At 43.4% G+C, this 14573-nt stretch overlaps 1 protein-coding gene across 1 annotated transcript; it reads right to left on the reverse strand.

Annotated features, from left to right (window-relative positions):
- Positions 1-462: 462 nt before the first annotated feature.
- On the reverse strand, positions 463-12462 carry RPP40 (ribonuclease P/MRP subunit p40; the record flags this gene model as incomplete). Its single annotated transcript, XM_079534034.1, has 8 exons — positions 463-661; positions 1931-2065; positions 2418-2616; positions 6432-6557; positions 7307-7402; positions 8831-8899; positions 11858-12002; positions 12337-12462. 8 exons carry the CDS (start codon positions 12460-12462, stop codon positions 463-465), a joined length of 1095 nt encoding a protein of 364 aa, XP_079390160.1.
- Between the last annotated feature and the right edge of the window lie 2111 nt (positions 12463-14573).

A 14573-nucleotide genomic window follows, 5' to 3' on the forward strand; every position in this document is an offset into this window, starting at 1 on the left:
GAGGTCTGGGAAAGGGTGCATCCTGGCTCCACCCCTTCCAGTCACTCAGGTTCATTGCTTGCATCTGAGCTCCCCCAGGTTGGCTCTGCCTTCTCACCAGGTGCTCAATCACTGGTTCAGGCCATGACTTAGCATTTCTGCTATACTAACAATCCTTAAAAATACTTTCAAATGATGCTAGGATAAAAAGAAACAACCTGCAGTCAATGCCTGAGAACTCACACACACACAAAGTATTTTTCTTAAATACAGAATTTTGAAGTCTTCCAGAACTGAAGCCACTATATGGCAGTGAAGAAACAAAAATCCATTCTTTCCACTTTAGGTCATGCTTCAAGGAAAACACTACAGAAAAACACAAAGCCTCTTAAGATTTAACTTATTATCTGATTATTTTTGTAAAAACTATATTTTTATACAGTATCTTGGGATTATCAGAATGCTTTTTCTGTAGACAGAGCATTACGGAGGACAATCATCATTAGTTCCTAAAGCCATCTGAAGCCAGTAGTCCAGATTTCTAAAAATAACAAAGTTGTACAAGTTCTCTCCTCCTTTGTGAAAACCATGTTCATTCTCTCTCCATGAAACAGGGCTGTCTGCAAAGCCATGCACAGTTAAGGTCAGCCACTGTGCCAGCTTTGGTTCACCAAAATAGCAACTGCAAGAAAGAAAACAAGTTTATCAGTAATTACAATGGAATGAACAGGAAGTTCAAGTATACAAGGTCAAAAATTTAAGACAAGCATCTTAATGAACATTAGTAATTAACAGAGTTTAGAACACCCTGCTTTAGTACATATGTAAATCTGAAAATATTCTACCAGAATGACATTAGGAATTGAAATATGTTTGATTCTTGATTATTCCTACCATACTTGTAAACATGACCAAAAAAAAGTTACAGTTCTAAAATCAAAATTAGTTGTTCGGAACTTCCTACAGAATGCATTGCCTTTCAGAAAGTATTACATTAACTAAGAACAGACATCATTGGTGGGGGGGGAAAAAAAAGGCATAGGAGGAAGAAACAGGCTGTGCTTGACACAAATATTTTTACCATCAGAAAGGAAGTGGATTACAAATAATCAAAGCCAGGCATTATATACTGCTCCTAAGCAGAGGCCAAGGGTATTCATATGCTAACTCTGTAAGACTAGTAAGGCTTTTTGCTTCAGATCTGAAAATGCAAAAAGAGTAATGATAACCTCCCAGACAAACCAACAGCAATATTGTCTTGAGCCAGTGCTACAACCATCAGTAGCCATGCCCTTCAAAAATTTTCTTACACACAGCAAGGAAGCTCCAGAACTCGCTGTCAGTAGAGCTAATGTACATTACAGGCAGATGTTGCACTGATCCAAGATACACCAGTATCAGGTAGACTGGTAGTGCATTAGAAGCACAGCTACCCTGTTCATCACTACCCACATCATGTGAATCATGTCATAGCATAATTAAAAAAAAAAAAATCTTAATTTACTGTAATGTCATAATAACCTTGAAGTGCCTTGTGTTGCTCTTTTTGGTTTTATAAAGGGATTTCATTACTCTTTTCTATCAATAGTTAAAAATGCTAAGTCAGACATATTTCAGGGTACTTGATGTTCGCAGACATGAAATATGAAAAATACATGAGCTCAGCAGAGCCACTGTGCTTTAGAAATTAAGACATAAAAACAAAGTTGTTACTAGAATGCAGGGCAGGCATTCACATACTTGTATAGAGCAGGAAAGTATCCAAAAACAATTACTGCTTTTTCATACCAACATTAAACTTCTGCTCATTTCCCAATTGAAGTCTTCGTTTTGTATTTTATTTTCTTTCAACAGCACTACTGAATACAAGTGTTTAATTTTTGAAGTCACTTTGAGAAAGTACCAAAAAAAACCCAGTGAACTCTAAGAATGTCCTCCTGTAAGTCCTTACCACAGCTGCTCCAGTAACTGAATTATCTTCTCAGGAATTATGAAGCCTGTGATTGTGCACAAAAATGCCTGGTCCACTATTGTGTTGGGCTGAGGACAGCAATAGGTTGATAAAAAACTAGAAGATACATTATCTCTGGAAAAAATAAAAAGAATAAATAAAAGAAAAGTACTTAAAATCTTCCAAATAAAGCTTTAGTAATCAAAACTTGTACCAAAGAAGTATCTATGTATATCATCTAAATTGATACCCAAACAATTAGTTGACAACTGACACCCAAGTTGTCATGGGTATCCTCAAAATCACAGGTAAGTTAATCAGGACTTTAAACAGGAACTTAAGTGCAAAATGCACAATAGACATTCCATTGGCAGAAACGTCCTTCTTAATCATATCCTTCTTAATCCTTACTTAGCTGTTCCTTAAATAAATTGTGGCTTTTCCTACTTAAAATGTATTTTAAGATCAAACAAAATCAAATACTTACAGATTAACTTGATTCAAGACAGCACCTAGCCATTCAAACAGTTCCTCTGTACTGCAGGACTCTTCTGGCTTTCCTTCAAGTTCATTGCTTTGTAACACTGGACACTGCAAATCTCTTAATGTGCTGAATGTTACTTTTGGCTTTAGGGTCTGTATTTGGTTTTTTGGAAAGTATGACATCAGTGTTGATCCCTCTGCACCTTAACAACACAACACCACAAAGGGCTGTTACAAAGCTATTACACACAAGGCACACTGAAGTCATGAAACATTTGTATGCGCATTTAAAGGGATGCAGTGTGGTGCTGAACTACAACTAGAACGGCTCCTGCTCTCTTCTTTTGCAAAAGGCATAGAATTTTCAGTTTCCTTCTTTGAATTGAGAATTAGTGCAAAATCCAGCAACTCACTACAGGTCAGTAACATTAGTGGAAGGAAGGGCAACGGATGTCAGATACCTGGGCTTCTGCAAGGCCTCTGACACAGTCCCTAACCACATCCTTCTCTCTAAACTGGAGAGGTGTGGATTTGAAGGATGGGCTGTTCAATGGATTAGGAATTGGCTGGCTGATCACAGCCAAAGGATTTGTGATCAATGGTTCTGTGTCAGGGTGGAGGTCGGTCACAAGCGGTGTCCCTAAGGGGTTGGTCTTGGGACCAGTGCTCTTCAACATCTTTATCAATGACATCAACGATGGCATCAAGTGCACCCTCAGCAAGTTCATGGATGACACCAAGCTGAGTGGTGTGGTCAACACAGGGGAAGGCAGGGAAGCCATCCAGAGGGTACTGGAGAGGCTGGAGAAGCATGAAAGCATGAAAACCTAATGAGGGGTTCAATAAGCCCAAGTGCAGGGTGCTGCACTTGAGTAGGGGCAATCCCAGGTATTTATACAAACTGGGGGAAGAGCTCTTGGAGAGCAGCCCTGCAGAGAAGGACCTGGGGGTCCTGGCAGATGAGAAGCTGGACATGAGCCAGCAGTGTGTGCTTGCAGCCCAGAAGGCCAACCGTGTTCTGGGCTGCATTAAAAAAGGGTGGCCAGCAGGGAGAGGGAGGTGATTGTCCCTCTGTACTCAGCTCTTATGAGGCCCCATCTGCAGTATTGCATCCAGGCCTGGGGCCCCCAGTACAGGAAGGATGTGAAGCTCTTGGAGCAGGTCCAGAGAAGGGCACTAAGATAGGGCTGGAGCACCTCTCCTGTGAGGAAAGGTTGAGGGAACTGGGCTTGTTTAGCTTGGAGAAGAGAAGGCTCCAGGGAGACCTCATTGTGGCCTTTCAGTATTTGAAGGGAGCTTATAAACAGGAGGGGAAACAACTGTTTACGAGGGTGGATAGTGACAGGACAAGGGGGAATGGTTTTAAACCAGGGAGGGGAGGTTTAGGTTAGATATTAGGAGGAAGTTTTTCACTCAGAGAGTGGTGAAGCACTGGAACAGGTTGCCCAAGGAGGTTGTGGATGCCCCATCCCTGGAGGCATTCAAGGCCAGGCTGGATGTGGCTCTGGGCAGCCTGGTCTGGTGGTTGGTGACCCATGCACTGTGTCATTAGGTCACTTCCAGCTCAGCATCTCTAGAAATTTTTCAAGTATTTAAGCGTAAAGGAGAGCATACATAAGGTAAATGTAAATGGAGATACTGCATCTCTAAAGTCATTTAAGTGAAATTAAGCTCAAAAGAATTTAGGCAGTATTTCTTCCAAGAGCACAGAGCATCCAGAGAGATCCCAGAACCACTGGTTCAGCAAGAGCTGCCTCCTAGAAACAGCATGGAATCTGGAAGCAAAACCAACTCTAATGGAATGAACTCCTGCAGTTCTCAGGAACGCTTTACAAAAAGTTATAGTCTCATAAATTCTCCTGGAACACAACCTCTAAGCACCAAAAGTGTCCCTTCTCAGCTTCCTAAAAGGCACTCACGTCTTTTACTCAGCATGCCCAGGTAGTGAGGCTTTTAGTTTTCTCAGTGGAGGTCAACAAATAAGAATCATTCCAGGAGATTCGATCCCATCATTAAAGACTATATACTTGATGTTCTCAGTGTGATGGGAAACTTCATCTAGGAGCCAGGGGAGTTCAAGCGAAAAATCACTGATTCACAGCAAATTGAGAAATCATCTTCATATACAGTATACATTGAACTTAAGATCAGCCCAGTAAAAGAACAGAATTAGCCACAGTGGCAAGCAACTCTCCCATCTACTTAGCTCCATTCCAGCACACCACTTCCCCAAACAGTGAAAAAATGAGCAGCTGACTACAGGTTTGAGAACAGATTTATCAATCGTGTCAGGAGAAATCCTAGGATAGTCTGAGGGACAAACACCTTGAAGTGAGAAAGAACAGATGAAACTCAGGAATGGGACATAATTAACTGCAGAATACAATATCTGTGGCCCACTGCCAAAAATCCTGGACTGCTTAAGCTTCATCAGCCATGTCTATCCCACCGAAGGCAATCGCTTGGAGGAGGAGGGCTAAACCGACCCTTTTTAACCATCCTGCACAAAAAGCTGTCCAAGTGCAGAAGGGCCCACATGACAGATACTGAACTTCTGTTAGTTTGTATATTTACATAAATATGTGTGTATTTATGTTTGAAGTGCATTAGGACAATCCTCCTTCAGTCCATTCCTCCCTTAAGTACTTGTTACACTAACAGCCTCAAAGAACACATAATATTGCCTGAGAATTCTTGATCAAACAAAAATTGATACATTTTAAATCTCCCCTCTAAATAGAAACTTCAGCTGTAGTCCTAACTTTAGGAAATCTCCAAGGCTACAGCCAGTACTCTAACAGAGCAGCTCCTCTAGCTACAGCATAGTTTTCCATGCCCACAACAACCAGCTACATTGTTAAAGTTCTCTCGGAGTCCAGTGAATTTCAGCCAATAAATATTTAAAATTGCCATAGAAATTACAGCAGTAAAACAGAGAAGAAAAGATGGCTTTGATTCTGTCATTAAAGACATGAGACACTCCATATTCCTTCTTTCTGTTCCTCTGAGCACCAGAACGAGGAAATAGGGGGGAAAAAAAAGAAAAAAGAAAAAAAAAAAAAAAATCAGTATGAAAACTGAAAACCCCACTTTTGGAAAGCGATAGGAATGTTTACAGGCCTTCAGCAGTGCTGGCCATGGCAAGAAGCACTAGGGTTCAGCAGGAAGGCTGCAAACACAATGCTCATGGAGGACAAGGACGTCTCAAGAAAATACAGCCCTCTTTTCCCCTTCCAGCAGAATCCACACAATGCCTCAGTGCCTATAAGTAAAAATCTATGAGGGTTTTATTTTTGTCAGTACAAAGGAAGAGTCTTCCTATGTTACAAACTTGATTCTTGCACAGAACGACATTCTAATTTAACTCTGTATTTAGGAGATGATTAACCTGACTGTAGTATTTTGGCCATTAGAAGCTGAAGAAAAGGGACTGTTCTTCCTGAATGCTGCTACGCAGGCAGCAATAAATGTAAAAAGCATACTGGCCCTAACACTATTTTGCTTTCTGCCCAGAGTCAATAAATAAAGCTGAGCCTGAGGATCTGCCACCTGAGCTGGATGTATGTCACCATTTATGGTAGCAGGAGTCTTCACTGTGACTCTTTCCTGAAGATGACAAGGGAAGAAACTACAAGCCTTAAACAACTTCTGTAATAACAAACAGGGACAAATCCATGTAACACAGTTTGTATTATAAAAGGTGGGGAAACCTGAAGGACCATTAAGTGAAACACAGTGTAGAGCTGAAGGAACTTGAAAGCAGCTTTAATTTCTCACATCAGTAACACTCAGACTAGAAACAGTCCAGAATCACTAAGAATGTAAAGAGCAGATGGGAAAGCACACTCAAGAACCTCCCTGACATCTCACTAGTGTGAGACTTCTTAGTGACTTCAAGCAGCACACAAAGCTCCAGTTCTGATAAGGCATGGCTCCTGTGTTTTTTGTCAATGCAAATGCTGCAAACATTTGGACATCACGTCAGTTCCATTTTAGTTTTACATTCAGTTCTTATTACCTGAATTATACCAAGCCAGTAAGAAGTCAAATTCTAAAGGTTTCTTTTCTTTCAAGGCCCAAAGCACCCTCTTATGTTTCTTGCCATCAGGGTGAAAGTTGGAATCGGTCAAGTCAATAGTTATAACTGCAAAAATGTACAACAGCTATTTTAATTCAATAGACTAAATTTAATATCAAAGTTAAGAATTAAAACAATACAAAAAAAACCCAAAGAGCATTAAAATAGCTTTTCACATGTATAGCATGTTTACAAAGTATTTGACTATGCAAATATGACTCCCCATTACGTAAATAACCTCTTCCTGTCATCTTTATTTTGATGTAACAGGGAACTGTTTCCTAGTGATGGTAACAACAAAGTCCCAATACAGGGCTCCCTGTGTTCCAGTTTCTGACCAGTACCCCTTGTTCTATTGCTGCACACCACCAAAAAGAGTTTGCCCCCACCAACTTAACTCTCATGCTTTAGGTATTTATAAACAGCAGTAAGATGCCCTCTCAGCCTTTTCTTCCCCAGACTGAAGTGTCCCAGGACTCAGCCTTTCCTCTTACATCAGAAGGCACAGATACCTCACAAACCAAAAAATTCTACAGTTCTACATCACCCCAATATAAGCACTTAATCAAAACACCAAAAATTAGAGACTTTATAGAATACCCCTGAGAATGTTTATCTCCTTACAGTTATTTTTTCATTTCAAAAATTCAGTTTTTCTCTTCACGCAAGCTTCTTTATCTACATCTGGAAAAATACCACCTAGACAATAATAATTTTTAAGGAAAGGTAAGTTTCAGAGTTGCTGTTTTAACATCCTAACAAGGCATTTCACAAACAGATCTGAAGTAAGCACTGATAATATTAATTACACTTACTGTATCTCATTGGTTTTTTACCAGAATACCGAGAAGGGCGGCCTTGCAGTCCGAGTTCCTCATAAGTATCTTTATCTACTGACAGAATTAGTTTTCCTATAAACAAAACAAACTTTAATGTAAATAATTTTTCAATTTAGTTCCCTTGAAGTCTCCTGAGAACCACATACTTTATACGATGTTAACTTTGGATCACTTGGTATTGCTAATGTAATCCAGACTCCTTAGTTTCAGTTAAGCTGATTACCAGATCTGCTCCTGGTATTCAAATTCAATTGTTCTTTATTATCCTACAGGCCTTATGAATTTGAATGAGAAAAGTGCAAAGTTGTTACTGATTTAGACACAGGTTTTTTCGTTTGTTTTACTGTACTATGGGAGTATTTCACTCAATTCTTCCTCTGCTTGACCCCTACATTTGCTGTGTCAGTGGCTGAACACAGAGCTACACTTGGGACCTGATTCTGTAAACATTCCTTCATGCTCTGCTCAATTAAACATACAAAAGCATTACCTCCTGCTCCTATGGGACTGCTCTCACTGAGTGAAACACACTTATTAGCAATGAGCAGATAATGCTCAGAAGCATCTCCACTCCCCAGCTCACAGGTCAAATCTGGCAGCTGCCACTTGGTACACAATCGTACACAAAAGATTGCTACCACAGTATTTCAATTCTACTACAATATATTTAACAGTATAATACAGAATACAAACAAATATACTTGTGCTGAAGGTTTCAGACATTGATGTCACCAGAAACAGTAATGCTGTTCCTGCATCAATGCTGCATAGCTGGAAATAACTGCACCACACAAACTCAGTCACTACCAAGTACCTGTTTTGCTAGGACTGTGCTAATGGAGTACACAAAATAATTCCTCCTCTGAAAAATTTGAATCTTCTTATGCCCTGATAGGCACCTGCTCTGTTTTAACACATTGAGCTAGAGGGCAGATAACCCAGTTTGTGTTTCCATTACATCTGATACACTATTAAACATGAAAATATATTTGAATGTCAGAACAGTTCCATTATTTTCTTTGCATGCAAAATTCCGTAATGCTTTGTCATAAAATAATGATGGGAATGCAGGAGAGGTTTTTCACGTTAAACATTTCTCAAATAATTAACACTCACTATTTCAAAAGGTATTCCCAAACAATGTTTATTATTTCTTTTTTGGTACAAATTGTATCCTTAAGAGCACTATGAAACAAGAAGTTGGAAGGCAGCGTATTGAGAAAAATAATCATGTGTAGCTATTTCTGCCAGGTGAAGCACTGACAGCTAATACTATCAATAAGCAACATTGATTTTTTATTTTACTTTCCTTTAGATAAAATTTAACAGCGTGAATCACAGCTGAATTATTTTAGCATACTTCTAATGAAGTAGGCAAGTACAGTAGGCCCACCCCACCAGTTTATATAATTCCACATTAAAAACAAACAAACAAACAAACAAAAGAACACAAAACAACCAACAATCAATGTATGCATCTTAAAAATCAAAAGAACATACCAGTTGGTAGTAAAGCTGCTGTATTATCTTGATCAATTCTGGTGTTATAGGTAAGTGCATAGCAGGAACCTTTAATAGTAAAGCAGAAAATTCTGAGATTATACAGCCTCTGGAGAAAGACATAACAAACAGGAAACATTCACTTCAAGATAATCAAGCACGCACCAAATCTTTTGAATTATTCTTAATTCTTCTGTTTTCACTAGGTAACTTTCTTGAACAAAACACCTGTTATTAGTTTTATAAAGTCTACAATGGTACTATTGCAAAGGACTTGTAATACAGGTAACATTACCAACATGCCTTAATCCAGACACACGTTGCTTCCATGTGCAGACACAGCAAATGGAAGGAGCTGTACACAGAACTGAGTTGGAAAGGACCTTTAATGGTCACCTAGTCCAACTCCCACACAATGAACAGGGACACCTACAGCTACATAGGTTGCTCAGAGCTCTGTCCAGCCTGACCTTGAGTGTCTTCAGGGACACTGCATCCACCACCTCTCTGGGCAGCCTGTTCCAGTGCCTAACCACCCTCATTCTTCCTACGTCCAATCTAAATCTCCCCTCTTTCAGTATGAAACCATTTCCTGTTGTCCTATCAAAACAGACTCTGTTAAAGAGTCTGTACCCTTCTTTCTTATAGCCCCATTTTAGATACTGGAAGGCCACTATCAGGTCTCCCCAGAACCTTCTCTTCTCCAGGCTGAACAGCCCCAGATCTCTCAGCCTGTCATTATAGGAGAGGTGTTCCAACTGAATAATTTTTTCTGGCACTCCTCTGGAGCCAGCAGGTCCACATCTCTCCTAAACTGAGGACTTCACATCTGGATGCAGTGCTCCAGGTGAGGGCTCACAAGCACACAGTAGAGGGGCAGGATCACCTCCCTTGCCCTGCTGGTCATGCTTCTTTTGATACAGCCCAGGATACGGTTGGCTTTCTGGACAGTGAGGGCACATTGCTGGCTCATGTCCAGCTTGCCATCCACCATTACCCCCAGGTCCTTTTCAGCAGGTCCTTTCCATCCTTTCATCCCTCAGCTCGTACTGAAAGCAGGAGTTGCCATGAACCAGGAGCAGGACCTTGCACTTGAATGTGTTGAACCTCATGAGGATCTGGTCTCCCAGGCTCACTGCTCAAACCTGCCCAGATCTCTCTGGATGGCAACCCATCTCTCAGATGTGTTGATCACACCATATAGCTGCTTGTCATCTGCAAACTTGCCACTCTTAATGCCATTGATGAAGATGTTAGAGAGCACTGGTTCCAGTACTGACCACTGAAGGACACCACTCATCACTGATCTCCATCTGGACACTGAGCCATTGACCATCACCCTCCGGATACGATCTTGCAACCAGTTTCTCATCTGTTGAACAGTCCACCCATCAAATCCAGATAAAGATGTTACAGGGAGCCATACCAAAGGCCTTACAGATGAAAGCAGCATCTCTTCCTTTGTCCACTGTCAGTTACACCATAATAAAAAGTGACAAGGTCGGTCAGGAAAGACCTGCCCTTGGTGAAGGCATGCTGGTTGTCCCATATCACCTCCCTCTCTTCCTTGTGTCCCTCAGCATTGCTTCCAGGAGGATCCACTCCATGATCTTCCTCAGCGCAGAGATTAGACTGACAGGTTGATAGAAAGCATGACCCAATGAACTATGTCTTAAAGAAGAGCGTGACATTGTCTTTTTTCCAGTCAACAGGGACTTCACCTAACATCCATGGCTTTTCAAATACCTTCTGAACCATCCACTCGAGGGCTGTGTGAAGAGCAGTTGTCAGTGAAGACGGAGGCAAAAAAGTTGTCAAGTACCTCAGCCTCTTCTTTCTCCATTGTTACCAGTCTGCTTGTACTGCACCCTCTTGGATTATATACCCGTAGAAGTCTTTCTTGTTCTTCTTTTCCCCCTTGCCAATTCCAGCTCCAGCTAGGCCTTGGCCTTCCTGACCCCACCCACAGCCTAGCAGCATCCCCATACTGTTACCAGAGCTATCTCCCCCTGCTTCTTCTGCCTATGCAGTGAAATATGTTTTTTTCCTGAAATATATGGGTTACTAATTCACATAAAAGCAAGGCGGAAAATGCTGACATTATCAATATATTTTGTGGCAGATACTTTCAGAAAGTGTTTCTGTTCTTGATACGTTATTAGAAACACAAGAGCCAGATTGTGTGAACTTCTGATGATATGGACTTCTTTTCTGATATGGAAGTGGTATTACATTTTGTATATCAAGAAACTGATTTCTTACTTCCCTGTTTCTCTGACATGTTGTTTTTTCTCCTCTGTTTTGCCTTTAAAGCTTGCTTTGCTCCCTGAAAATCATCCAAAAGATGCAACATTCATCAGGAGCCAAACAAGCGGGCCCCGCTAGATGGAAACAACATACTTTGAATACACAAAACAGGTTTGCTAGGCAGAGGTAGCATCTTTCTGATCTTTCTCTGCAACTTCTCTCTTCTTACCATGTAAGGATGGGCCACAACTTCACCACCCGAAGGAAAAAAAAGCCAACAAAAAAAGCAGCAAGTCTTCTTTGCACCTAGGAAAATAGGCACAGGCTGCACTGTGTCGAAATATGAAGGGATCGGAGAGGAGAATCACAGAATTGCTCAGGTTGGAAGAGACCTTAAAGATCATCAAGTCCAACCACAACCTGAACATACTGCCCTAACTCTAACAACCCTCTATTCAGTCATGTCCTTGAGAAGGGAGGTGATATCTGCATAAGATAAGAGGTAAGAGAAGAGGTGAGACTACACATAGAAGTCCTCCTGTCAATGGCTTGCAGAATTTAGATGGAACAGGGAAAAAACAAAGAGGGATCAAGTGTAACTTTTGGCCCCATTGGTAAATGCTGGTATCACAAAGCAGGAAAATAAAAAAAACATAAAGAAACACATAAATTTTATTATCACAGCTTCTTCCCTTTCTTTACAACAGAATAAACAGCTGCAAGTTAACGTTGCTGCTTATGGAAGAAAAGTCGACCTTAGTGTGCGTGATACACCCTTACCTTTCCTCACGAAACACTCGATGAATTCGGGGGCGAGCAGCTGATGGACGGGCAAGCTCCTCACCACGTAGTACTCCCCAAGGTCTGCAACAGCGCTTTTCAGCACTTGGGGCAGCATGCCGCACTCGGGGATCAGCACAGACACCTGCCGGGAACAGATCCGTAACGCAAATCGTGCCTGAAACACGTGAGGGATGAAAGCCGAGAAACGCAGAACATGAAAGGAACGAGCAAGTCACTTCAGGCTATAGCCTTCAAAACGCCGCCATTGGAGCACGCACACACCTTTGGCTTTGTGCACACGCCGTGCAAAAAAGATGACTCCCCGCGGCCAGACTTAGCCAGCAGCTGACTGGAGAAGCGAGGTTCAAGGCAGACCCGAAGCTAACGTCCGTCCCGCTCGCTGCCTCCCGTCCCGCCCCCCCAGCTCCAGGACGCGCCTCCATTCCCCTCGCGGCGCTGCCGCCGCCCGCACTCACGCGGCAGTTGTAGGCGTGGTCCCGCACGTGCGCCGCGTGGCGGGAGCGCGCGTGCCGCGCGTGGCCCTTCTCGCACACCAGCAGGTGCCGAGGCGCTTGCTGCAGGCGCCGCAGCGGCGCCGACATTCTCCACCGCGACCTCCAACGGAACAACCACCGCAGCGCGCGCCACCCGCCGCCCGGCGGAGATGCGAGGCGTGGAGAACCCCTTGCATGACGTCACTTCCTCCTGTCCGGATTCAGCGCCGCTTTCGTGTAGAGCCGGGTCCCCGGCGCGATGTGCGCATGTGCTGCGGCGGCCCTCGGTGCGGTGGGCTGGGAGCTGCGCTTCTTCCAGCGGTGCCAGCGCACCTTCGTGTGGATTCGTGGACATACAGCAGGACCCCTCACAGACGCACTGAGTGCCTGAACACCCACTGAGCGTGTCGTGTCCCTTAGATGCTGAGCGTATTCGCAACAACAGCAATACTTCTATCAGATATAATGCAGTGTCTGCTCAGAATGCCCCCTGCGTTGAAAAGGACCACAATGATCGTTTAGTTTCAACCCCCCTGCTATGCGCAGGGTCTCCAAGCACCAGACCATGCTGCCCAGGTTAGCCAGCACCACGCTGAGTGGGGTTGGGTCTGCCCATTGCATGTCCTCTCACAGATCATTCTGAACATCACATATGTTGTATAAAGAAATTTCAAAAACTTTACAGCTCCATGCAGTTTTTTCTCTTCCTTGTCCCTGAACTTTTTACCCCCATATTTACTTTAAGATGGTAACTACTAACTTTCCTAGTATTTGTTTTGCTGCTTCTATATGCTGTACAAGGTTGCATTTCAGTCTAGGTCACTAAAATCTGGTCAGTACACATTGTAGAATCATAGAATATCCCAAGCTGGAAGGGACTCATAAGGATTATAGACTCACAGAATGGTTTGGGTTGGAAGGGACCTGTAAGATCACCTCATTTCAACCTCCTGCTACAGGCAGGGACACCTCCCTCTAGACCAGGTTGCTCACAGCCCCATCCAGCCTGGCCTTGAATGCTTCCAGGGAGGGGGCATCCACAGCCTCACTGGACAACCTGTTCCAGTGTCTCACCACCCTCACAGTAAAGAATTTCTTCCTGATATCTAGTCTAAATCTACTCTCTTCCAGTTTAAAGTCCTTTTCCTTTATGCTGTCTCTACATGCCCTTACAAAAAGTCCCTCCCCAGTTTCCAGTAGGCCCCTTCAGGTACTGGAAGGCTGCTATGAGGTCTCCTTGGAGCTTTCTCTTCTCCAGGCTGAAGAGCCCCAGCTCTCAGCCTGTCCTTGTAGGGGAGTTTCTTCAGCCCTTTGATCATCTTCATGGCCCTCCTCTGGACCTGCTCCAACAGCTCCATGTCCTTCTTGTCTTGGGAGCCCCAGATCTGGACACAGTACTCCAGGTGGAGTCTCACAGAATCACAGAATCACAGAATCACAGAATTGTAGGGGTTGGAAGGGACTTCCAGAGATCATCAAGTCCAACCCCCCTGCCAAAGCAGGCCCCCTACACCAGGTTGCACAGGTAGGCATCCAGGCAGGTCTTGAACATCTCCAGAGAAGGAGACTCCACCACCTCCCTGGGCAGCCTGTTCCAGTGCTCTGTCACCCTCACTGTAAAGAAGTTCTTGCGCATGTTTGTGCGGAACTTCCTATGCTGCAGTTTCCGGCCGTTTCCCCTTGTCCTGTCTCCACTCACCACTGAAAACAGTCTGGCCTCGCCATTCTGCCCCCCACACCTTAGATATTTATAGACCTGGATCAGGTCCCCTCTCAGTCTTCTCTTCCCAAGGCTGAACAGACCCAGTTCACTCAGCCTTTCCTCATAGGAGAGATGCTCCAGGCCCTTCACCATCTTCGTGGCCCTCCGCTGGACTCTTTCCAAGAGATCCTTGTCTTTTTTGTACTGGGGAGCCCAGAACTGGACGCAGTACTCCAGATGAGGTCTTACCAGGGCAGAGTAGAGGGGGAGGATCACCTCCCTCGACCTGCTGGACATGCTCTTTTTAATGCACCCCAGTAAGCCATTGGCCTTTTTGGCTACGAGGGCACACTGCTGGCTCATGGCCAACCTGTCATCCACCAGGACACCCAGGTCCCTTTCCGCAGAGCTCCCCTCCAGCAGGTCATCCCCCAACCTGTACCGGTGCATGCAATTATTCTTCCCCAGATGCAAGACTCTACACTTGCTTTTGTTAAACCTCATCCGGTTTTTTTCT

Source organism: Tetrao urogallus (genome assembly GCF_951394365.1).
Source record: "Tetrao urogallus genome assembly, chromosome: 3".
Lineage (NCBI taxonomy): Eukaryota > Metazoa > Chordata > Aves > Galliformes > Phasianidae > Tetrao > Tetrao urogallus.